Source organism: Ostrinia furnacalis, unplaced genomic scaffold, assembly GCF_004193835.3.
Source record: "Ostrinia furnacalis isolate ACB-3 unplaced genomic scaffold, ASM419383v2 OfSCF3139, whole genome shotgun sequence".
NCBI classification, from domain to species: Eukaryota; Metazoa; Arthropoda; class Insecta; order Lepidoptera; family Crambidae; genus Ostrinia; species Ostrinia furnacalis.
In genome coordinates, this window is record NW_021133378.1 from 260,953 (window position 1) to 287,567 (window position 26,615).

At 37.0% G+C, this 26,615-nt stretch overlaps 1 protein-coding gene and 1 non-coding gene across 2 annotated transcripts in view; both read left to right on the forward strand.

Moving 5' to 3' along the window:
* Positions 1 to 26,615, forward strand: part of dysc (whirlin protein dyschronic) — a 71,570-nt gene that overhangs the window by 10,946 nt on the left and 34,009 nt on the right. Inside the window, exons 5-13 of the mRNA XM_028310909.1 lie at positions 574 to 704; positions 7,750 to 7,908; positions 9,066 to 9,191; positions 13,766 to 13,932; positions 14,427 to 14,610; positions 17,804 to 17,911; positions 18,647 to 18,703; positions 19,181 to 19,272; positions 20,114 to 20,201. Coding sequence (XP_028166710.1) covers positions 574 to 704; positions 7,750 to 7,908; positions 9,066 to 9,191; positions 13,766 to 13,932; positions 14,427 to 14,610; positions 17,804 to 17,911; positions 18,647 to 18,703; positions 19,181 to 19,272; positions 20,114 to 20,201 — 1,112 coding nt within the window. The remainder of the gene's footprint in view (positions 1 to 573; positions 705 to 7,749; positions 7,909 to 9,065; positions 9,192 to 13,765; positions 13,933 to 14,426; positions 14,611 to 17,803; positions 17,912 to 18,646; positions 18,704 to 19,180; positions 19,273 to 20,113; positions 20,202 to 26,615) is intronic.
* Positions 21,040 to 21,111, forward strand: TRNAP-CGG (transfer RNA proline (anticodon CGG)). The gene has a single exon. It is a non-coding gene; the product is annotated as a tRNA-Pro (tRNA).

Here is a 26,615-nt window from a genome sequence, read left to right on the forward strand (position 1 = left end):
CTTAAGTGATACATTAAATATGAAAAATAATTGTGTTACCATGCATTTATTATATCATCCGATATAATAAATGCTACTACCACACGCTCCGGCACTCGGATTAGACTGTAGGATTGGGCTTAATATGGACTGGACGTCCTTTGCAGATCTTCTGTAAGTAGGTCAGGCTTTCCTTTTATATCTCAGGTATTTATAGGCATTAAGTATGTAGTTTTATTCTGAGCTAGGCTGTAGGAACATAATACACGTACATTTTTCCATATTGATTAGGTTTTTTTAATAATATCTTAGATACATGGATGGATGACCATTATTTTTTAACTTTATTGCACAAACTAAGACCTGTGCTAAGACTGTACAACATGGAATTCTCTCACTGCCAACTTTTGAGCCAAAAAGACAAAAGAACTTTGGGTGCATCCATATTTATGTGTTTAGTTAGGTAGTAACAATGAAGTTAGAATGCACTGCACGCCTTCAGAATATCTGTGACTGATGTCCATGTACTCGTACACGTAAGATAACCTATCATAATAATTTAGTATGAGAGTAAGCAGGGTTCTTTTTGTCTAGGAGTGGGCGTGTACATATCCCGAGTAGAGGAGGGCTCGGTGGCGGAGCGCGCGGGGCTGCGGCCTGGGGACTCCATCCTGCAGGTCAACGGGACGCCTTTCTCGGGGATTTCCCATGAAGATGCACTTAAGGTAAGTTCACAATCTCACATCTTCAATACCACGGGTTTATACCACGGGCTGGAAGACGTAGCGTGGGCAGGCTTCCTACTAGGTGGNCTAGGTGGACCGACAATCTGGTAAAGGTTGCGGGAAGAACCTGGATGCGGGCAGCGCAGGACCTTTCATTATGGAAAGCCTTAGGGAGGCCTTTGTCCAGCAGTGGATGTCATTTGGCTGAAACGAACGAAGTTTTATAGAGTTGCGGGTTGGCTTAACTATTTACAAATTTAATGGATTTCAAAGACGTAAATCAGTTAGAATTTATTAGATTAGTGTTAAATAATCTTGGGCAAAGGAACTAGACGCACTCAAAACTCGGAATGAAGGAAAAACCGGCAATTAAGACGGTCTGTTGGCTCTGACTCTACAAAATTAAATTAGCATTTAAAAGCGTCGCAGTGCGAAGTTGACAAAATGCAAATTTCACTCAGCATCTCAAGTGACTTAGGTACGAGTAACTGCCAAATATCTTATCCAAACAAAGATATAAAATTATTAGGTTATTTGACTAAGTTTCATTTGATTTTTATGGATTTTGTGCAATGCCCTGGAATGGCTACGAGGATCAAATACTTTTGATTGTACTACGATTACCATACTTTGCAGATATTTTTTTTTATCAACTCACATTCAGAAACGTTTAGTATGTTTAGAATATAGCAGAACAGTGCGTTGGGAAAATTGCTAATCTTTTGCGGAGAATAGGGTTACGCTGCGTGTACATTTTACATAACAGCAAATTATTTTAAATGTAGCCTAAACCTTTCTAAATATGATTTCCTAAATAAGTGAGGTGATCCAAGGTAATGATTATGGCCTGGCGACGTCGCGCACGAGCGACCTGTTGCCTTTGGCAGGTCTTTCTGAGCCTACGCCAAATGACTTGTATGTATGTGCCGCTGGCCAGTAACTTCTGCACAGTTCTGTGCTATTTATTTCATTTATTCGCGGCTTAAATGAATCGCCAGCGCTTTGAGTTTGGCAGCCGCTGCGCGCGACTAGACTATTATCAATTAAGCCATTTAAATCGGCCACAAACAGCATCATAGCAGATTTGTGATTTAAATACAAGCTTTTATTATTTGCTTACAGTGTTATAACAAGAGCTTTATTGAGGGCTGAAACATTACAAACTATTTAAGCGTTCCATTCCAAAAAAATTGTTACTCATTACACGATAGTTTTAATTAGGTAAACATACTTACCTAGTAAAATATCTGGTCATTACATTGTAAATGGAGCGTCATTCCGGCTTGAATGGCCTAGCCGATAGTAATTTATTAGACGCAATCTAATAAATTTTGGCTAATAAACAACGAAGTATCTAAAGTTAGAAAGACGTCTCGAAGTCGCGGCTGCTATCTGGAACAAAACATTTTGTATTATCAAAGCTGGATTATGTGCTTCAGCTGAAAATTATTTTTTACACTATCCTGATTCAAAGCCAACGTCTGCCAATCCTTTGTTTGGAAAACATTAATGTTCCGAAAAAGTTTATTATGATTACTGATAGACTGTATTTTTTGGCAGAAGCATTTTGCCGAATCGGGGACATAAATAGTCGTTATTCAGGCTTTGGTAAACCATTTCTGTTCCTTTTGTATTTCATGATATTAAATCTTTCTGTTTTCTACTTTCAGTATTTATTTATAGAGATAGTGTGCCAATTCAGCTTTGAAGGCACAAACTAAACCAAACACTAATTTGACCGTATTTGGCCCATTATCTAGGATCGTCTTGTTAGCTGTTTTTGTCGGTATTCGTTATTCCGGACACATTAGGGCTGCGTCGTTCGGTTCGCCACCCTGTAACGATGGCCGGACGTGAGAGAGCGACGTTTTCTATTTCCGAGAGCCTATACACGCTGCCATGCCGCATCGATCTTCTGTTACCTAATCATTCGCATTTAACGTTAACTGGCCTGAATCACATCACTATTTATATAATAGGGCTCAATTCTACCATGTAAAATATGTATGTATGAAAATGTAAAATATTTTACCATGATTTGGTTTTATGTTACAAGTAATTTCTTTATTGCACTGGTTCACATACTTACTCGAAGTCGAGACAAAATTTAAAAGCACAATGTCAATGTCAATGAAAGTCGGTAATTTGAAATTAGTTGTGGGTATATTCTTCTTCATTATGTTTCTTTCAAACTTTTTCTTTCTAAAGGTCCCTATAAAAGAAACTAGCTTTACCTAGTTAAATACGTAAGTTTCGTTAACGTTGTTTCAATAGGAATTTAAATGAATTCGTTATCGATTCGCCGAGGGCAAAGCAAAGGGTTGAATTGCTAAACGAACCGTCAGGGCTTCTGGATCCGTTGATTTTCCACATTTGCCCGTTAATTCTACCGTACGTCGTTATTCCGTGACAGCGCGACGTAAACCTGACGAGAATCGGTCGCCGCCCTTCCGTTTTATGTTTTCTATTTGTTATAAGGTTAACGACAGACGCCAACTACCGACCGAAATAGCAGTTCGCCTAATGTAAATCATGCCTACAAAAACTTGTTACTAAAAGTGCCTGTAAATGAGTTAGGCCTATTTTGTGTGCCAATAAAAAGGTCGCTTTGTTTTGTATTTTATCGTAAAGTCAAACCGTAAATTTCACCTGTTATAATACAGGGTTTAATGGTTTCTAACTGTTTCTGATTTCTTTCTTTTATTGGTTTTGTTTAGGTTAGCAAAAAAAGTTATCGATCGTACAGTGTATTGATATTTAACAATGGAAACATTGTGTTTTAGGTAATATTAATTAAACAATACGTTTCTTACACGCACCTCGTACACCCTGTATAACAAAACCTTCGTGATTTAGATCATTAAAGTAGTTCAAACTATTATAAATCACGTGTGTGTGTAACATAATCGGGTTTTCGAAGTAAGTTTAAGAATAATGGCAATTTGTAAATAACACACAAAGAAGAGCCTTCATGATTTTTAATTAGGATAGGTATGAAGCCATTATCAAGATCACAATGAAAATAAATGCAAAATGGAAATGAATTATGATAACGATCTTTCAAAGCAAAATGCTTTCGTTAGCTCTGTCTGTCTCAGACATTTTTGTTGTTTTGGTTCTGTACAACACAATACACCACAGCAGTATCAGTTTTTAGTGTGGTTTGTAATAATCTTAATCCTCATAAAATATTTTGAACGATAATCCTATTTTAGTCAGTCAGATATTAAGCTAACAAGTCTGATTACGTTAACGTAAAGCATAATGTAAGGTTAACTCTTGATTGATTATTAGATTAAGCAATGAAGTGCTATAAATCTGTGACTACAAACTTCTTTTATTTCTNAATTTTATTGTTATTTTTATTGTTATTTGTTTGGTGTGCAATAAAGTGTATTTATTATTATTATTCTTATTCTTTTATTTCTATAATCTTGACTCAAAGTGGGGGATTATAGTCGTAGTTGGTAACTTTAATTTTTTGGTACGATGAAACGACAGCAAAAAAATTTAAATCCGCGACAGGTACCCGTATAAATTTAAACTTACCGACGCTTAATGGTCCAAGGTTTCCAAAAAAACCTATCTATTTTCGATTAAAACTTTCGGTTTTTATTTGGTCACTTGATTATTATTCCTAACCCGGTCCGAGTATTAATATGATTATCAGAGTTATACCTTTCGGACTGCTGCTACTAATTTGTGGGGGTATTTAAGATGCGCCTCACGGCATGGCAAACTTTCCCGTGTCTATTATTTCCCTCGGGAACGAACGAACAAAAAACTTGATATTACCCAACTTTGTTATTCCACCTGGAACTCTTTAGTAAGCAGTAAATTATGTATTACTCTGACTTTTATGACTCTATTATTATCCTTCATAAATAATCCTTTAATTATGAATGACTTATTGTTTCTGACAAAATAAAAGTAAGCAATTTTGTTGAATTTTGTGTTTCTAAAGTTTAGGAGATAACTTCTTGTATTTCGTAAAGTAGCTCTAAATGGTGAGCTGGCGATTATTTATGGGATAAACATACTAAAATATACCTATCCAATTATCCATAAAGAGACTACCTACAAACCCATGCCTCTGATCATAAATGATCGTATTCACTTCGTTAATAAAGTCTCACGCGGGATTTAGGTAAACCCATAACCGCAACTGACTTTATTGTACCGTAAGGTACCGTATAGCACAGTAAAGTCGTTCACATACTTTTAATAATTTACCCTTTAAATACAAATATCGGTACGTTTCCTCGAAATCCGGTTACTGGTCGTTGCGTCATTATCCTTTTTCAGCCATCCATCTTTTCTTCGGTTTATTACATCCGGAATAAGTACAATCTGAGTAAAATAAATACGCCATTCAGATCTGCACGGGCACTATTTTCGCCAGGGGCCGTCCGGCGCTTCCTTCCGCGCGCGATACCGGTTGATTTACGCTAGCACTGTGACATTTAACGAAACTTTTTGCGGACGTCGTCGTAGACCGGTCGTTCTTACCTTCATAAAGTAAATGTGGTGCTGAGTCGTAAAATCTTATTATGTAACTTTCCCGAAAATTGGGGCCACTTAGTATTGGGAAAAAGCTTTCAGAATATCATTGTGATTTCTTTGAAGTCGAGTCTAGCTTTTAAAAGGTTTTTTTTAGGTTTAATTATGCTTTTGATTGAATTAAAGGTGAATTCCGGCCCTCAAAAATTATCGTTGAAGCCGACATAAAAAACGTAGTCACTTTTTATCACCGTTGCGAGTACTTTATTGTTTATTTTAATAACGTCTAATTACCTATACCGTCAAGACATTTACATAATAACTATGACTGTTTACTGCAAAACAGTAATGTCGTGTCACTTCTAAGGGTGTTAGTTCTAAAAGCGATCGCCTGGGGCCAAAACTCCTGGCAGGCCATGCCTTCCGACCCAGCTGGCTCGACGCTATAAATTATTTAATTACAAAGCAAACACTTTTGGGCCAAGCCAAGTTGCTTCACCTTCCTAATTCACAGCCCATTCATTGACTACCTATTGCTAACTCAAACAATTAACTAGCTTATTGAAATAAATTAGTTCTACTCCGTTACAATATTAGGATTTTGAACAGGATCTTTATTTCACCACATAAAGACATAGTAGCTGTTCGTAATAACTGTACTTTCTACTAGTATTTTGTGAGAGAATTATGAAACGACCGTGATTAACACTTTTGAGCCGATAAATACAACAACATCCACTAAGTACTATATTTATGTAGTTACATACTTTTGATTCTTTGCTAATTCACTCGTATCGTGTTTGTTTATTTATTCACGATGATATCATTATGTACTCGTACACATACATGAGTTTTCTTGGAATAAAAGAAGCCTCAAAGTTCTAGGTAAACGTATAAAGGCTGTCTTTGTGCCACATTCAGTTCAGAGGTTGTGCGTGGTTGCGTAATACCTAAGCACGAGAAGTTCACGCGCCCGTTACACATTACACTTATCGTTATGGTATCACAATAAGAAATTATCGCTACAAATCTTATGTGGTGGGCTCTAAAGATGTTTTTAGAGGCGTCTCTTTTAGGCAAAATCAATTTATAGCGTCATTATATCACGCGTGGAAAAGTGTGTAGCATGCATTATTACGAGTAACCTCGCATGCTACGATGCCTACGTGCTACGGGGATTTCGTAGTACGGATACGTTTTTAAACGTATAAAGCAACATAAAAAGGACTGTTATTTCTTGTGATAACGATTTAAGTATACTCATTGTTTTACCTAAGTAATATAAATAAATATAGATGTTTGTGGGTTTGGATAGATGTTTGTTAGTGTAGCTTTTCATTAAAATCACATTTGCAATAGTTAGCATCTACCGCTCAAAGTTACGCGACACTACGTTTTAACCAAGGCTTAAAACATTATCTAATTTAAAAATATAACGAATGTACCTACACTTCAATTGTTTGCCTACAAAGGATTGAATTCAATGATTACTCGTAATAAGTGTGAAACAATGTGAAATTCACTAAACTTGGATTTTAATTGTATAAGACACAGTAAAAAATTCGCATTCAAAAAGAGCTCGGAAACACGTAAGCATGTACGAGTATGTTAATAGGGTTATTTTGCACGTGAATGTGCAGAGACATTCCAATTCATTTCATTTCTTTTTATTGCGGTATGAAAGTATATTACGGTTTGAAACTCTTATTATTTTCGCTATGGGCCATCGAGAAGAACCATAAAGTGTTCAGTGTAACATTTTAGTACAAAACAAGTCGTACACGAAAATATATTTCGAACTAACTTTTTTAGGGGTTTTTCATGCTTCTAATATGTAATAAAGGATATGGTTTAAGCCTATACGATATTTTTCAAGCCTTTACTTACCTGCACAAGCTGAAAGTTTTCTTCTTTCGATGTATCGAGGGAATATCCCAATGGGAGAGATCTTTATTTATTTACGAAGGTGTCCTCCGCGTACTAAGTCAGTAAGCCGAGCATAAAACTTTCAATTTGGTACGCTCTAACTAAATCGGTAATTTAATAACCGTGCACTTTTCTGCAATAACTTCACCTGTACATATTTCAACTTTAGTTGGTTTCTCAAAATATTTTAAAACATTAAATTACCTTACTTACGGACTACAGCTCATCTAGCTTTACACCAGAATGTTTTTGCACCAAAAATAGTAGTTTACTATGTAGTATTGAATGTAGGTACGTTTAAGAACGCTAATATAAGCTCCAAAGCTACCCCAAGCGGAAATTCTGAATAATTAAATTAACTCTACATAATTTCTTTACCTACCTTAGGTAGGACGTATATTTCATCACCCTTTGATCACGCGGAATATACTTGTAAACTAGGGTTAGTAAACATTAAGGTTTAGAGAAATTTCATAACAATCGGAGAGTTGTAGTTCTCCGCCACTGTTTTTAGAATGCTGTTGTGACTATCTCTCACTCTTCTTATCAGAGAAGTGGTTTAAAAATAAGCAGGGCTCTATTATGTAAGGACTTCTTTAATCTCCATCGTCTCCAACAGATGCTGAAGTCCTGCCGCCAGCTGACGATGACGGTGCGGACAGCTGGCGCTCTGGTGGGCCGAGCTTCGTGCTCGTGGATGGACCGGTACGGGAGGCCCGCGTCGCCGCCGCCGATGAGGCCTCCACGTTCTGCTAGTAAAGATAGATCAGTGCGAAGGGTAAGTCACATGAACTTGATTGGCTAAACACTCGGTATTTAAAAAAAAACAGTTTTACTGAGCGAACATATCGCTTACTTAATTACAATTCTTATGATTTACTATCGATAAACAAAAAAAGATATTATGATAGTCCAGAATATTCGGGAGAAAAAGCGACTAGGAAAACAGTTTGATGTACCTACTAACATTACTGCTATCTAGAACTTCAGCCCACTATCAATTTATGATTTTCACAGCATATTTAAGTCGTTTTCCATATTAAAAGTAACTTTTGTGAATCTTTTGTGTGTAAGCACAGAAGTTTTATTTCCTTCGTGTGTTTAGACGAGCTAGTTTTTCCTTTTAAATGGACTCGTTAAAGTCATTTGCACCTGCCTCAATCAGGTAGACACAAATCGTTTTGGTAAATTCCTGCAGGCTGTTAAAATACGATGCAGCGACGTGAAAAGTGAACCTGAATAAGGTGTTTGCTCAACTACTTTATTCTAAGGTAGGTATATGCACGTTAGACGCGATATATACGGAAAACATTTCCCGTCCACATTTATTGCTTTGACGCTGTTTCTAATGATTTTACGTCATCATAAAATTTTATGCTCCAATTTCCCGGCCGTAAATATGCGAATGCACATACGTGGGGTGGGTTGTGGGAGGGGGATGGCGAGTGAGGGCCAGCTGGTATGCTAATCGGTGTCCACTGGCCACTAAACCACCGTTAGTGGTCGTAATGAGCCCGGTGCGGGCGAGTCGTCAGCCCGCATCGTTTCTGACGTCACTCGCCCACGCAATAAACATCATCTGAATGAATAAACTAGCTGTTAGTGTCGTCGTCATACCTACCTATTTAATTTTAGATAAAAGCTACGCTGGTTTTGAAGCAAAGGCTAAAATGAAATTGTGAAATAATTTTACACGGTTTTTAAACGAGTATTAAGTTTTATCTCGTCTTTGCAGCGTTGTTGTCTCATTATCTCTTGCATGCTACGCTATTACTCGTATAAAACTCAAGAAAAAGTACTCAAACAACGAACAAACAAGCTATAAAAACTTAATAACTGTAGGTAGGTATGATATTTTTGAAAGATTCATATTATTACTATTTAAACAAATGACTATCGCCTGGCTTTTTGTATCAAAAGAGCTCTTGTTCTCAGGTGGACCTGTGCATAGAGCCGGGGCAGTCGCTAGGCCTGATGATCAGAGGGGGCCTGGAGTACAACCTCGGCATCTACATCACGGGCGTCGACAAGGACTCCGTTGCTGACAGAGCTGGCCTCATGGTGAGAATTTTTTTTTAGAGTTATTTTATGTAGGGTCGTAAAAGAGAAATTGATTCGCATTATTGGGTTAGGATTTTGGAAACTTTCTCCAGGATAAGTTATTTTGAAGTTCTCTCTACATTTTTATTTGTCTCTAAACCAGAATTCACATGTCTACTTCCGGAACTCAGACAAAACGAGTAAGAAATGATGTAAAGAAAACGTTTTACTTAGTACCTACCTACTTTCGCAAAAACAATTTATCAAAATAAACCACGTTTCAAAAAGTCGGTAAGCCAATGGTTGTCAAGTAAACCATATACTTTTGTTCCAAAAGCGTCAATTAATTAAACGACATATTAATCATTCGCGCTTTGTGTCTGTGAGCAATTGTGGGGTGGCGGAGGTGGCTTTGTCTTCGGAGCCGTTGTCTGCGGCTCTTTGTACGGCGCCGTTTGACTTTTGTTATATTTTTGACTGCTGTTAGGCATCTGCCGATAAGGGGTCAACGTGAAAAAGGGTGCTTCAGTTGGGCTATTGTCGACGTAGATAATGTTAGAGCGATCTTTGTCAAGTGATTGCAATACATAACTTCACTATTATTTTTTGTAAAAAAACCGCACTAATTAGTAGACAAGAGATGTAAAAATACTCCTATTGTACTTGTATTAGGTGCCCCATAGACTCGTATAATGTCATTTATGTGAACAAATAATACTAAAGAAAACAAACTATGACTAAAATATAGTTCTAGTAGCAACGTTCAGGCATTCTAACATAACTAAAGATTGAAAATAAAATTGAGGTAGTTAAAAAATACATCTGTAAAAACATGCTTTACAAATCTGTTTGGTAAAGCGACGGACTTACCGGGAATTGAGGAGGAGAGGTTCCAGGAAGCTAGCTGTTGTGTTTCAGGCACTTTCACAGATGTAATTTTGGACCTTGAGTCTTTTCCCGCAGGAGCAAAATCATTACAGTAAATCATGAAATACGTATTGTGAGACGGCGTCTGAAATACAGCGAGGTATCCAATGCCTTAGCGGGCCGTTACGTAGCATCGTGGCTCATTTGAGTCGCGATACGTTTCGCAGGCGAAAATTATTGCGCTCGTTGAAACACTTGAAAAATAGCGGGCTTTAGAGCAGCATTTGTCTTAAATATTTCTCGTCGGGCATAACTTTAGGATGCAGTTAGAGCTGAATGCGCTGAACATTTCAGACAATATTTTATTTCTGACCAATTTGTACATGGACTAATTTGTATAAAGGGGCACCATTTGTTACTCCCGGTTTTTTTTATTAGGTATTCTGTGCTCCAAATTGATATGTAGGTAGAGGTAGGTCATTATTTCAGAATATGCCAATACTTTTATGGTGTACCAGAATCTCATGGCAAACAAAAATATTGGAAAAGTGTGTTTTTCATATGGCAATTGTCTATGGTTTAATTGTCACCTGTCAAAGAAGATTATGAAATCTGTCAGCCGCTGCAAAAATTTTGTAATCTCTTCTTGACTATTTGTTATTTTTGTGAAAAAATCGAAAAAGCTCAAGCAAGTCATATTGTTTTCAATGTGAATTGTAAAATAAGGCATAATTCAAATTCAATCTTTGATTCTAAAGCGCGTCGTCGAGTTGACAGTAAGTTGGACTGAAATATTTTGGTACATTTTATTACCCAATTACGTCACAAGGAGGGTTATGTTTTTTTATATTATTCTTAATAGCTGCTTTATCGGGGTTTTCAGGTATATCTTACAAATTGNGGACATAACTTTAGGATGCAGTTAGAGCTGAATGCGCTGAAAATTTCAGACAATATTTTATTTCTGACCAATTTGTACATGGACTAATTTGTATAAAGGGGCACTCTGTGCTCCAAATTGATATGTAGGTAGAGGTAGGTCATTATTTCAGAATATGCCAATACTTTTACCTACTATTGGACGTAAGGTTCCTCCGAAGAGTTCTACAAACAAAGCACTATCATTAATTAAAATATAGGTAGGTACTTGTAATGTAATTTAGATCTACACCCAGATACCATTATCTACCAGTAAAATCGTTCTTTAATAACCTAAATTTATCGTTATGGGTTTAAACGATTTCAAAAAATATAACTAATGGGTACGGACCTCTCGTGTGCGGAATAGCAATAAGGGCACAGGGTATATACTCGTACTAGTATGTAGGAAGTGGAGGCACGCCAATGTAATGCCAACGTCCAACACGTACCACGGACACATTCTCGGGAAGGTTGAATTGAAATCACGTCTCTGGTGTTTTCTTCTATTTACTTCATTATGTACTGCGCGACCTGTCCTGGGCTTTCACAAATATTTATAGAATTTTTCGAAGGAACATTTTTGTAATTAGAATATTACCTAAAACTTGATATTGAATCTAAAAATGAATATGCACGAAACGTGTTTAATAAAGTAATTTCAGTAATCGGATTATCCGAATTGGGCTTAGACTAAGAGGGCTTAGGTGCTATTTATAAACATTTTCTAATAAAAAGGCAGCTATAATGTAACTACATAGGTAACAAAATTGAGATAACTATGAATCATTTGGTAGAGTCACTGCCCAAATTATCTTATTAGTCAACAGTCGCTGATACCTACAAACAAATGGAATATAACAAGACTATTATAATAAGGAATATGTATCGTAGTACATTCGTACTACGAATTATTAAGATTCCTTGAAATGAATATCGTTTAAAAACAAAATAATTTAACTAATCTTCTGTATGTTATCTTATTCCCAACAGCAAAGGTAGGTACTAAGTACAGAATCTAATGGTTTTAGTTATTAATGGGTTTGGATTTGCGCCAAACTTGTTTAAAGACTGCATTAGTTAGAACCTTATATTTTGAAACTTACGAAGTGTTAGGTGTTAATTGAGTATTGGATCACTATATTGTATGAATCTTTTTACCCAGGACGAGAACTTTCAAAATACGTAAGAATATAGTTATCAACTCATGTTCTAAGTTTCTATGTAAATTTGTTCTTTTGTTATCTAGAAAAAACCTCAGTGAGTCATTTCATTTCACTAGCACGTAATATAAAGTGAAGCACCTGAACAAACTGAAATGTAATATTAATAAATCCTGAAGTGCAATTGCTTGCAAATTACCTCGGAGTGCAGTTAAAGAAACTTACAATGGTTGCAATAAACCGGTGCTAGACCAAGTCTCGGCGGTCGCACGTCTATAATACCGTAAATTGCTTGCTCACTATTATTATGTCTTGCCGCAATGAAAACTTTGAATCATTTTAAATAGAGGTTGATTCACGTGACATTCAAAGGGGAAAAGTGCTGTCTTTTTGTTTGTTTTGTCTTGACAGTAAAATAGTCGTGGTATTTTAAATATATTACTGTGAATGTCAAGTTTATAAGCTTCAGTAAAGTTGTATGTCCTTGCACTTGTTATGATTTCAAATAAGATCACTTGAGGAGAATATAAATATCTCAAATAGTTCTTTATGCTCACAAACGGGTATTCTTACTACTTCGTAAACATAGATTAGCCAAAACTTTAGTTAATAATTTTATTAAATCCTAGACGCAAATGTTAGTGTTGGGCGTTAGTGTCTACCTCTCTAATTTAAGGAAGTACGCGAAATCGTATTTCATGGCGAATGGTGCCCGCGGCGAGGTGTGGCGGGAAATTTATAGTGTTTGAGTTCGAGCCCACACCGCCCCCCGCACGCCACATCCGAAACTCATAACTTACGTTTAAAAACTTTCACCACCAAACAATACCTCAAGAATTTTCATTAAGCAACAAAGCCAAGAATTAAGAGGGCAATTTCGACCGTAACAATGCAAATGCCACTTCGTGGGCATAGCTTTTGTTACTTTCTGCGATAAGTTATCGTTGAATTTCAGTGTGTTTCAGTATCGGTAGGTTTCACGTCAGATTTCCTTATCCGTAAGGGACAGATGGACAAATATTTCAACTGTGAAATCAAATTACTGTCACGTATCTACTTTTAGAATAATGGCCTTTATAATCCTATTCTTATCTTGTAACCCTCCTAATTGTAATCTCTAGAAGATAAAAGATTCTAATTTCAATTCAGAATAGTAGAAGTTTATCTTTGAATTTCAAATCATACCAACCCTTTCCTACTAAAGTATTTTATGAAAAGAGGATCTTAAGATTTTTATGATTTCATGAAAGGGTTATGAAGTTAATATTATCTGAATCTTTTTGAATACCAAGCACTTATTTATCGGGTTATTCTGAATGACGTTAGAAAGAGAAAATAATAAAACTTTTAGATCATATTTGCCTCACTGATTTTTAACAGCTCTACCTTTGTTAACTCGTTGGTTTCTAATAATCAAAAGAAAGACAAAGTTTTGCCCTAAAATAATAATTTCTAGAGAAAAGTAATTTGAAGTTTATAAAGTTTCCCTTGTTTTTTTATAAAGACCGTCTTTCATTCATTTTATATTCATTTAGGAAACAATTTACTTCTTTTAGCTTAAAATAAAATCACAGAAATAGAAAAATATTTTTATATGGACTAAAAAATTGGGAGCAATTGATTCATTAGGTATACATTGCTTGCCAGGTAGGAGACCAGATCCTGGAGGTGAACGGACAGTCGTTCGTGGACGTGACGCACGACGAGGCGGTCGCACAGCTCAAGTATCACAAAAGGATGTCCCTGCTGGTCAGGGATGTAGGGAAAGTTCCGCACGCCTGCACGGCGTATGGGGAACGAGATGCTGCACCAAGGTTAGTATTCTCATCACCATCAGGTAATTTAGTCTTTACTACAATCATTGTCATTAGGTCAATCAGAATATACCTACTGCAGGATAACAAATTAATGACGTTAACATTTATAAAATTTTCGAATTATGATAGGTTCCTATGTTACCTACATCCTAAATGCAGTTAACATAATTATGCAGAGTGAGCTACCTATTTACTTTAGACACTTTAGTTTGCAAGTAGCATGAATGTACCTAGTCAAAATGTAGATAAATACTCGTATGTTTTTAGGCAGTTATTGTTGATGACATAACCTTACTGATGATCTAAATAAAGTTGACTCATTAACAAAGACCAAGTGCCAGATAAATATGTATTTTTTTAGTCAGTTCAAGACGCATATTCATCCCTGTAAAAGTAGTTTTGGCGTCATTCTGCAGACATGAATAGGTCTCGTCGTAGCAAACATTTTCTATTGTGCATAAACTTAGCCATAATTTTCAATATCCGTGTAGAATAAGCGGCTGGGGAAGAAGAAGAGGCGCTGCAGCGGTGGCTGTAGAGCAGAAAGCGCGGTCACTCCTCCCTCAGAGTGACCTGCCCGCGCTCGCTTATTACATGGAGGAGTACGCGGCCCGCCGGCTCACGCCCGACGCGTTCCTCACTGTGCTAAGGGACCTGCTAGATACGCCGCAGAAGGTAAGATTGTCAGTAGAAGAGGTCATAACTACAGTCATCATCAACATCATCATCATCATCAAGTCGCTTAGTATCCACAACAAGAATAGGTATACTCTCAAAAATGGAAAGACAATTTACCTACACTTCCCACGCTGAAAAATAACGTGAAAAAGTCACCTTTTACGACATCCTCGGGAAGAACGTGAGGTGGTCCTATTTTACCGTTCTATTTACATATTTTACTTATATTATTAAAGGCACAGCTACAGAAAACGCATTGAATTGAATCTCTTCAGCTAACTACTTTAACACTTTGTTCGATTGTACGAGATTCGAAAAACGCTAGCCCGACCCCGTCGACTGCTTTGGGATGGGACGACTTGCTAGATTTGGGATGACTTGGTACTTGATATTGAGATGATCCCACTCCCCCCTAACAGTAGCATTTAAAAATTGTTTAAAAAGAACTGAAAGTTTTGGGCCTCAAAAATTACGCGTCTTTAAATGAAGGATCACATCGCAATATGTAGGTAAAAAGTAAAGAGTGTGTTTCAATCACTGTCAGAAACTTTATTATACTCGTATTCATATCTAAGAGCAACGCACTAGCAGCGTACACGTAAGGGTAAACGACATGTAGACTTACATCTCCCGCCTTTTACACGATCCCTGAGGGACCTTTTACGTCACGAATGGCAAGGTTTGCGCATCAAGCCGTACCTACATGGGAGGACTGACTTACATTCGACCCGAACGCGTGTGTGTGACCTGTGGGTACAACTTTGTGGATTTGGACCTGCTCTGTAAGCTTACAAGTGTTTTGCATTAATCTTCTATCTTCTATCTATATAAATTAAAATGAATTGATGTTCGTAAGTCTGATTAAAACTCTAGAACGGCTGGGCTGATTTTGGTTTAAAAATGTTTGTCGTAGTCCAGGGTAGGTCTAAACGGTGAGCAAATACGCGCGCGATATTGTTTTTCTGTGACAGACAAAATTACACGCGGGCGAAGCCGCGGGCGAAAAGCTAGTAAATAAATAAATAAATTGTGTCTCGAATATTGAGAGTAAAGGGCTCTTAAGATGACAAAATCAATGATTTATTTATTTATTTATCAATATTTGAGAAACAAACACTTTTCATAAACAGATAAATATTCGTACAAAAAATAGGACAGAGTACAGAATTCAGACTAAAAATTAATTAAATTCAATGTTTTCAATAATTATTATGATATTGGATACAGCCAAGTCTTTGTACGTTATCGTAGACAGCAAATAACTTGCCTATAGCAGTAGCATAAAGTACAATTGCTTTATGAATAAAACAAAGCCAAGCAAAAAGCTCTATAGTTATGGTAGCCAAAAGTCTTTTAGCTCTAACTAGCTGACCCCTAAATACACACCATAAGGCAATATTGCTTATGAAACTAGCATACGTTGTTATCTCATAGTTACTGTTGTGTCTGTGTCTACTGCATTGATGAATACGCAGTGCAGATGCTCAGAGTGCTAAGACCACTCTATGTCACTCTATTCACGTAAGGATAATTTCTATACGTTCCTCGCGAAGAAAAGAAGAGGCACTTATCATAAACATGGCAGAGTATGGCTATAATGAATTGGATAATAAGAGACTACCATTGAATTAAAAGAAAAAGTGCATCGTGTTTAAGCATAAAGCTTTTTTATAAGCTTAGAACTAAGACTCTTTAATATACAGTAAAAATTTTACGGACAATAACAGTTTATTGATGCTATATACGAGTAAGAGCGAGAACTCAGTAGTGCTCTTATATAGCCAGCAGCTTTGAAATTAAGTGGAATCTGTGTCGTTTCTGTGAAAAAAATGCGTCTGGTCTTATTATTTTAACTGTTGTTTTAGTACTCTTTAAACAGCTGTGTATTTTATAAAACTCGTATTTACCAACCACAGTACTGAGAATCCTCTTTCGCTGCAGTTAAATTTTATTGCCAAGTTGAGAAATCACAAGCTTAGAAAGGGCTTCCTTGAGCAAATTACAGTAGTTTCGTTAACTTGTAAAGTCAAACTTAGTAAGAGCATTAAGTTTGCCTTTTGTACTGTTGTTTCTATACAATAAACAAATAAATCGAAAGAACTTTGGAGAATCCTATATAGTCCGCAATGCATATAGTATAAAACTTAATTCTGTGATTGTCTTAGTTATCTCATTTAAAATAAATCACCATGCTACGCATGAATCACAGCTTCTATTGGCCTTAGCCTAATACGGAACAGGCTAATTAATGGGACGTGTTAATTTGATTTATAGCTATCCATTTGATGCGATCGAATAGCATCGGGTATTGTGTATTAGTTAGTGCTATCAGGCGCTACTATAAAATACATTATCTTCAAATCAATCACAATAAGAACCTTAGCCTTTTTACAAAAAAAAACAGCGCTCTTATTTATTATGTAGATACAAATGTCGCAAATCCCGCGCACGTTACGCAGTGGCACGAATTTTATTAAACGCCACAAGAAAGCGTACATTAAGTTAATGACCTCCTAATTTGTCGTAGGCTTTTGTACCAGAGTCAATTCGTATTTCGTACATTCCTGATAACATCATCGGGAGTCGATAATACGAAAATTCTGAAAGCAATTTTGGATAGTGCCCCGATATGGCGCGATTAGATTCGCGCGAACAACGTCACTTGGCACTATGACAGAATTAGGTTTAGCGAAGATGTATTTGGTTCCATTAATTTACGTACGATAAATGTGGTGCTTTTGGAATATTATGATAAATATCTCAGAAGAATGGATGATAATATCATGTACAGAATATCAAGTGAATGCCAATGAGATTGTTTGTCGTAACAAACAATGTAATCTCTACTAGCTTTTAGATAGAATACGTAATCACGTCTAATCAAAAATGGCTGAATGGAATCGATCCTTAAATAAAATTAAGTTAATGCAATAGCTTTTATTTTTAAACCGTAACAAACTTAATTGCAGGAGAGTTATTTATCTGACATTTAAAACTGTTATTTCAACATTTTCAACCAAATAAACAGCGGGATGTATTTAAAAATGTTCACTCTTTTTCACATTCCGCGAGTGTAGGTATGAGCTTTTATAGTGTTTTTATATTTTCAGCGAATCATGTGACTGTTCCATTAGTTTTATATAATGCATAATTTTGGAACGGTTAATAAAATAATGTTGTTTTGTTATAGTATACACTTCTGACGGAAATTCGGGAATTTATGCTTCCTGAAGATAGGCCGAGGTTCGACGAGCTTGTCTATAGGAGAGGGGAAGAGGCTGGTGATCATCATATAAAGGTATTTATTATTTATTAGATAATCCACTACCTAATACAGTGATCATTTACTTTAACAGTAGAGTCTTACATGAGGTACATAAATAAACAAGGCACATTTTAGATACCCTTTTCAATGTAGGAGGTCAGCAATTTTCCCGCAGTGCCATTGTAGCCGACTTAGCAAAAAGAGGATACAGGCCGTGTTTCAGCGAGTTCATTAAGGCGGCTCAATATTAATCTCATTATCTGTGCAGCACCTGGAGCTACTAATTACAATTTGCTCTCTTTTTTACTCGAGATAAAGGCTTAATTCGGAATTACTTTTGCAAAAGTATAATTTTTTCGTCAGTATCCAAAATTGAATAGTCTCGAAGCAAGAAATGGAGGCCACGTTAGATCCTCGTATCTATTCAGGCTGCACGTCATTTGGCACGACTCCAGGCTTTGCACTTTTTTGGGACTTGACTAGACTTTCTCAGCAGAATAGCAAAACCTATCAAAGCTTGAATGAGTAGGTATATTATTATGTCGTTGGCCAGATTGTTGAACTAATATGAAGAGAAGCCATTGTTTCGCTACTTGTATCAACCTATACAGTTAATATTTACATTAACACATACATGGAATAGATGAAATTGATGTTATAATATACATATTATCTCGTGTTTAAGAGCAGGTAAATGTACATTTATTATTAATGGATAGCTGACAGTGTATAATGTGCAAAAGGCTGTAGCTCGTAATTTGTCCGTAGCGCGGGGGAGAGCGGCACATGTTACCTTCCTCCACCATGCATGAGTTGCACGACCCGGTAAGTAGCATTATCACCCCTTTCTACCCCGCATGTCTCGACGTTAGACCAACACTTCATTTTTTCGCTTTCAGTGGTAGTAGCTTCTCTAATTTGACATGAAATATCTGTGTATACCTGTACCTACCTATAAACTAGGTAAAGCATCTCCTCTTATCTGACGTACGGCCGCAATAAATGTACGCCTTATTACAAGTAGATTGTCCGCAGAACTTATCTCAATGTGATCCTAACAAAGGACTCGGCAGAACCCCGGATTATATCTCCCTCGCTTGATTTGCACTCGCATAAATTATTCAAAGTGTTAGTCTGTCGTTGGCTAGGAATTTGGACAGCAAAAAAGCGTTGCGAATTTCAAGTACTTATCTTGCAACAAAAAGCTAACTTAATTGGTAGTAATTTTATAGTAACTAGTTCTGATAAATACGAATAAGTGAAATAGGAGTTTGGGTGAGGTGTCGAGGGTTATTGTTGTAGGAGGGGCCGGCGGAGGCTCCCCTCGTGGCCGACCACCGCTCGCCCTCCGAGGACTCCGGCCTGGGCCTGCCGGCGCACGAGCACGCCTACAGGTGACCATCACCAATAACCACACGCTCTACAAAGCAATCACAGCCACCTTAACGAGATTCTCACAAATCGCCAGATAAAAGCGATCCGAAGTAAATTCCGCGTCATCAGGGCACAGTTTAAAGCCCGCACCCACTCTAATGAGCGAGGCGTAAATCCCTCGACGCCGCGGTGCCTCTCATAAAGGCGCTTAAACGCTAAAGCACCCTTAAAATACGAAAGCAAAGGCTGAGTCCTCGTCGAGCGTTCGCTTTCGTCCGCTCTTTTACATCTCACAGCGAAAATAACCCACCGTTTTCTTCAAGCCCCTTGTCTCAGCACTCGCTCGCAAGCCGGGCATCTCATTGGCCGTCGGCCAACACTTCCACTTTTTATTCGATATCGAAATCAATTGCTTTACGGCGGCATAAACGATCGTATTAACTGTCGCCGCCGATCTAAAGCCATTGTCTAGCATTCAAAAGGGTAGCTTTAAATTTATTGCCCATAAAGTCTTTTCACATTCGACGCTCAAATTCTTCCAGTCAAACCATTAAATGCAAAAATCAATGATATGACGCTATAACTTGCAGACTAGTATGATTAAAGTGTATATCTGGCGCGCTAAAATGCAAATCCAAACATTAAATAACCGTGAACAGCTCGCTTTGTTTATATCCTCTGAAATGAATTGTAAAATGTATCGAATGCATATCTGATACGCATTACGCATGCACATGCAGAGTATGTGAAGTGTAACTTGTAAACTGTTCAGTACATACAGTATTGTCGCATTTTGATGTGTCTGTCGTGAACTATAATGTGTTTTGTGAGTGTAGTAGTTGAAGTGGCGATTGTTGATAGTGACGGAGGTGTTGTGGGCAGGAGCGGGCGCGCGTGGCGGGGCCCCGACGCGCCGCCGACCGATGAGGACCTGGATCCCCCACACGAGGTGATTTTGCCAGAGTTACCTTCTACACTTACCAACTCTATCGACCACATTCACTTCTCTACGCCTTGTCTATAGCGGTGTCCTGGGTGTCACTCGCGAACCATCAGCAATCATTCACTTCCTTTCAGTCTAATCTGCAATAGCTGTAGATTTACCAAAGCTCTATAATTCACCTGTAGTTGATTAGCTGATCTAAAGCACGCGATGATGGTCGCTGTATGTGCCACTACGGTCACAGTGGTAACTTTTGTGGGAGCTGTGAGTTTAGCTTTTAGTTGGAGTGGCACCTCGGCACTACCACAGAGTATGTATCTCACTTTGTTGCATGTGTCGATAACGGCTAGCGAGTAGATCTCACACCACTTACGACTTTGGCCGTTATTTCCTGTAAATAGTTCTCGTGGGGTAAATCTGGCAAAATTCAACGTTCCGTTATAATCTCGCAAAGTGGTCTGCGGGGAATATTGGCATTTTAGCTGTAATTCATGTAATACATCGGTAATAGCGGCCAGCAGAAGTGTTCTCTTCTGTTTCTTAGATTAGAATAGATTAACATAGTAAGCTCTTACTTTCCAACACTTCTTTTATTTTTGTAAGTACTTAAAACTGAACTTACTTTGCTTGAAAACTTATGATTTACTAAAACTTAAATATTTATCTTGAAATCCATTACTCATACTTTGTAACAAACATTTTATTACATTACTTATATTACGGAACCCTGAATTATAGTTACCATAGGGACATTGTTAGCAAAATAGTTTACATCAAATTTATGACGTCATCGACAGCGAGTACGAATAGGGAATAGGTCGTTATTTTGGCGACGCTTGATAACGGCTCGTTGGTCTAGGGGTATGATTCTCGCTTCGGGTGCGAGAGGTCCCGGGTTCAAATCCCGGACGAGCCCTAAGTTGAAGCTAATGTTTTTAACAATTCGTTTTTGCTATTTTTATTCGCACTTTTTTTTACATTTATTTCATAACTTTACCAATAAGTATTGTTTGATAAAATAAAATTATAAATGCTACCACTAAAATAATTGTGACGTGTGAAGCTCGAATGTGTCGTTAACTATTATTGGAAAATGGATAAAACCGTCACAAAAAAAACATAGAGTGGCGGAATATTTAAGTAAATTGCCTCCATTGTGATTAATGGTATTTTAATTATACTAAGTTGTTTGTAAAAGCCGAGAGGGAGTGCGGCACGGGCATTAATGGAACACATTTGCAACAACGAACTCGCTAATTCATATAATAGCTTGCATAGGAACGTTTGAAAGGGTAATTATGACCGTTTAGCTCTTTTGCGTTATGACTATTATCATTACATATTGCTATGATTATGTACTAATTTTATATGGCAATGTAAGTCTCGTCTCGTAGGTTACGAAACGTTTAATTTTCTCAGAAATACCTACAAACATTATTTTTTTAACAAACAGACGTTTCAATTAAAACAAATTGCTACGGATTTTTATGGTTCTCCAAGTCTTAAAAAACTAAAATATTTTTTTCATAGTTAACTCTGCCACTTACAAATAAAAGAGTTAACCCTTTCTCGCATTCGTTCAAGAAAAATATTGTTTGCATATAAACACTGCATTAACTAGACTGGCAAACTTTCGAGATAGTTTAATACAATACTTAGTACATTTCAAACCGTCTCACCCACAAGTCTAACTCTACAACGAGAGAAGCGCCATTTGGTGTTTGCATAAACTTCAAACTTTCGTACAAACAGTTTCAAAAAAATATCTGCGGCAGACGGTCGCCTGTCGAGTGTATGAAATACTCTTTTACCACTTTTATGGACGAGTTGCAAACTTATTCAAGGAGTAATTCTCCTCGATTCTTTTAGTTTATATTACTTTAACCCCTGTGGTTAATTTGAATGCTAATGTAGTAATTGTTTTTCCAGCAAGTTTTAGAAAGTTGCAGATTCTTAAAAATTATTATTAGCTTAAATATTTTTTTATGATTTCTCTATAATAGTCGCCTAACAAACTTTAAATAAGTTGATTAAAGTCAGTTAAAGTGTACCACCTAAACCTAAGTGTGGTTTTGTGTTATTTTTTTATAAACCGCGTTTGTAATCGTAAAATTACCGCTACAAATCGTAGCACTGTGTACCTTATTTATTTTTGTTTGACCATCATGAAACTCTATTACTAACCGGATTAACCGCCATTAGGTACAAGATGTGACTTTTTTACAAAGGCTTATCTTTTGGCTGTACCATTTCGTGCTTTCTGTTATTATTACAACCGTCATATTTTTTTCTAATCGTGACGTCAACAAACCCATAGTGAGCCGGATGCCTATCCCGTTCTGATGTCATAAAGATAAACGCATATTCTTGGGTTAACGAACTTTGCCCGAATCTGATGTCCTCCTCCTCCCCAGTTATATTTGGACTTTTGGAAGCAGTTAGTATTATCTCTTTACTTTATTCGAACATAAAGATGTGACGTAACGCTACAGAACCGTTCTGGAATACGAGTATAAGGGGATAAGGTAATGAATGTTTCAGCCGAATTGTTCAGTTGATTGGTCACATCGTAACCGCGGCGTAACAATTTGAAACGTAAAACATTTATGGAAACGTAATATGAAACGACTCTACTTATTTCTAATTAAAATTGTTCTGAGACTATTTTATTATGATTGTCCGAACCGTTACTTTTAAAAGGAAGGAAGGAATTTCGGTATTTACTTAAGGAAGGAATTTCGGTACTGTTTTTAAAGCTATATTTTATACTTTTATTAGGAAACGGAATAAAAATAACCTCAGATAATTTGGAGTTTGAAAATCTTTAAAAATGCTAATACTGAGCATCAGTTTAACTTAGTTGGTGGAATAATTTATGAAATTCTATTAAATCTAGAGCTTTTCCATATTTTTGATGATAGCATAAAATGCTTTAAACATAATAAATTCACAGCGGCTTCGATGAAATTGGAACCAATTCCCCGCTCGACCCAATTGCCTAATATCGCAATATCTTGAAAATTAGCTTTTTAAATTGCTCAATTTGAATCGATCAACTCGAATGAATTTATGAAGTGATTTTGTGTAATATTAAACAATAATCGACTCGTTTAAAGTATCCTAGATGGGAAGATTATCAGCTATAGCATAGAATATAAGGCAGAGTTCAGCATGATTTTCAGTGTGATATAAAAATGAAACTATGTGGGTTTAATCCATAACGACAATAGAGAAAAGCACTATTTTATTATAGACACCCAACTATGTGGTATCCACTCACAGGGAGCAAATTCCATTTTCTCAAAGGCTTAATGCTGGCTGCTGCTGTCGCCATGTTGTTTGCCCTGCTCCCTATTTTCCGCCACAAAAGCGTATTTTTGAGTAAAGAAGCTATACTCGTATATGAAAACCTTAGGAAGAATAGTTTTCATTCATAACACATTTTAGGCAACTTCACAATAGCCCCTCAATACCTTAACTGAATAATGGTTCCAATAGAGCCTCTGTTTTGGTGCCTAATGTATGTATTGTATATAGACTAAGTGAAGGTAATATTTTTTCAATTCGTTTTATCGTATTCGTTCAAAGTACGGACTGAATTAAGTATTTCAATAAAATATCTTCAGACCTTCACTTTTTCATGAGAATTCTTATTGAGTTGCAAGTTGAAGCTAAATTCATTCGATTGCAATTCCGATTCATTTTGCGTATTGCGGTGATATTTTATGAATAAATTAATTTGAAACTTTTTCGTGAACATTTTAATTATTGCTGTTTTATGCTTTCCGGTTGTTTCTAGATTACCTATGTACTGCTTCCAACCCGAATCCGACAATATTGCTTCGAAGAGGCATTAGGTATATTACTTATATGTGTAGAGTTCGATTGCCTTAGCTAAATGTTCCATGATAAATTCCATATTAATATAATATCATACATTGTATGTTCACTTTGTAAATGAATCTAAGTTCGTTCACAAATATGGCACAATCTCGCGCGGAACTGTTGAAACTTGCCCGCATAGTTAACGGGAAATTAGTTCCGCGGAAGTGGGCGAGCACTCGACGAGCGATTACGCGAGTCCTCGGCGCTCGCTGATAACTCGATACGCTAAATATAGCAGTACCTCTAGTACGAAAAACTTTCGAGTTCGTTTCGTTTGCGTATTCAAAGTGTCATCGAAAAATTTTGTATGAAAAATTAAAAAGCGCCCCCTATATTATAGCCGCCCTAGGGGGCGCTGTTTAATTTTTCATACAAATTTTTTCGATGACACTTTGAATACGCAAACGAAACGAACTCGAAAGTTTTTCNCCGCCCTAGGGGGCGCTGTTTAATTTTTCATACAAATTTTTTCGATGACACTTTGAATACGCAAACGAAACGAACTCGAAAGTTTTTCGTACTAGAGGTACTGTACCTCTAGTAGGAAAAACTTTCGAGTTCGTTTCGTTGCGTATTCAAAGTGTCATCGAAAAATGTTGTATGAAAAATTAAACAGCGCCCCCTATATTATAGCCGCCCTAGGGGGCGCTGTTTAATTTTTCATACAAAATTTTTCGATGACACTTTCAATACGCAACGAAACGAACTCGAAAGTTTTTCCTACTAGAGGTACTGAAGTGAGCTGTTTTCTCTTTCATTCATAGTATTTACATACCGAGCACTGTTTAATCTTCTTTGAATGGACGGCAAACTCAAGGAATATTTATAACATTTCGAACTTTTTAATTTTAATTTGCAGGCCGTAGGATAAAAATAAACGCCAAACTGATTGTTTAATCACAACTTGGCAAAAACTGCCTGAAGCTCAAACCCATCGCAGTTACTTCAAATATTAACTTCACAATACTTTCCGGGATTTATTTAACTTTCATTTAAATATCTGTAAAACGGTACGAACAGGTATTCTCAATTATGTATTTACTTAGGGCGCGTCATAAAATATCCTTAAGTCAAACAACGAGAAGTTACTCGACAGGCCGTAGCGCGACTACGAAGAGCGGTTCGTAGCAGCCTCCACAGTACACGCAGCTACATAGTATTTTCATTTTAATACTGTAAATATACTGGTAAAAAACCTATTTTGAAAGGTAATATTTGGTTTTCTGCATTTGCTATGAAAACACTAGTAAAAACAAAAGAAAATATCATATGAACGTTTAAAGGATTTACTTAGAGAGTTAGGTACTTTCTTTTAGTAAAATGAATTTTAGCTTGAACTACGAGTACATTTTGAATCAGCTTGCTTAAAATATTACGACGGAGTAATAAATACTGCTCATTCACGTACAACCCAGGAGATTTTTTTTATGTTGGTTACAACTTACAATAATTTGTTGCATTGAAAGTTTGAACCATATCAGACGGAGTTGCATTGAAATGGAACTCTTTCGGATCGTACATGGTTTTAAGCTGTATGAAAGACTTTTTGTAATTAAGCTTTTAAAAGCGCTTTTACGCGCCTGAAGTTACCGCGCGAGCTTTGACTGTGGTGTTTGCCGCGCGTCCGAACCAGACGCTACGAGCCCGACGCTGCGTTAGTTCCCGCCGCGCGGTGCGGTCGGCGGCATCGCGCCATGTCGCGCCGCCGGCGCCGCGTTTTCTTCCGCGACTACATGCCGATGGATGTACGAGCGATGGCCAAGGTACACACTACACTACACTACAACACTACCTGCTTAACTTCCCCAATCTCATACATGAACACTGAGCCGTAAAACTCTGTCGGAGCTCGTAAAAACTTCGCAGAAAGTTAACAGTTCAAGCAGTTATTGCCGCGACGAATTTTCGTTATTAATTAAAGTTTACCGAACACACAGTTCCTGTGAAGTTTGTAAAATGTTATTAATGCTAAATGTGTATCACGTTGTGGTTTCTTGATTAATTTTATATTTATTAAAGTGCTTAAATACCTACTCAAGTAGCTGCTCAACGTTGACTAAGATTCTAAAACCCATTATAAGTTCACACATTTATCTATTGGTGTTTACGTTGTTGACTCTACTTACCGAAGACATAAAGTTTTCTAATATCAATATATTCTGTAGGCCTACAGAAATAACATCAAGTAGATTAATCATGCTCTTATTCTTGGTTGTTTTGTTACTTTTCGTGATATTCGGAAAGCTTATGGTCTGTAAATAATATTTATGTTTACCTACTGTGAAAGGTCTGTAATATTATTATGCTGGAACATTTATTTGATTAGTATGGTAGTCTGTTATCTTCGCGTGCTTGCTCGTACTTAACCTGACCTTAGAACACGTTCGAGCGCATGTCATTCCACAAATGATGGGCAGGTAGGTACGAACGCGAACGCCTGAAACAAAGCAGAGAGCAATTTCGCGCTTGTCAGAGAGTGACGATCAGCTAATGAGTTGGATAGGTACAGTTGTAAGAGGGTCTAACTTTACATTG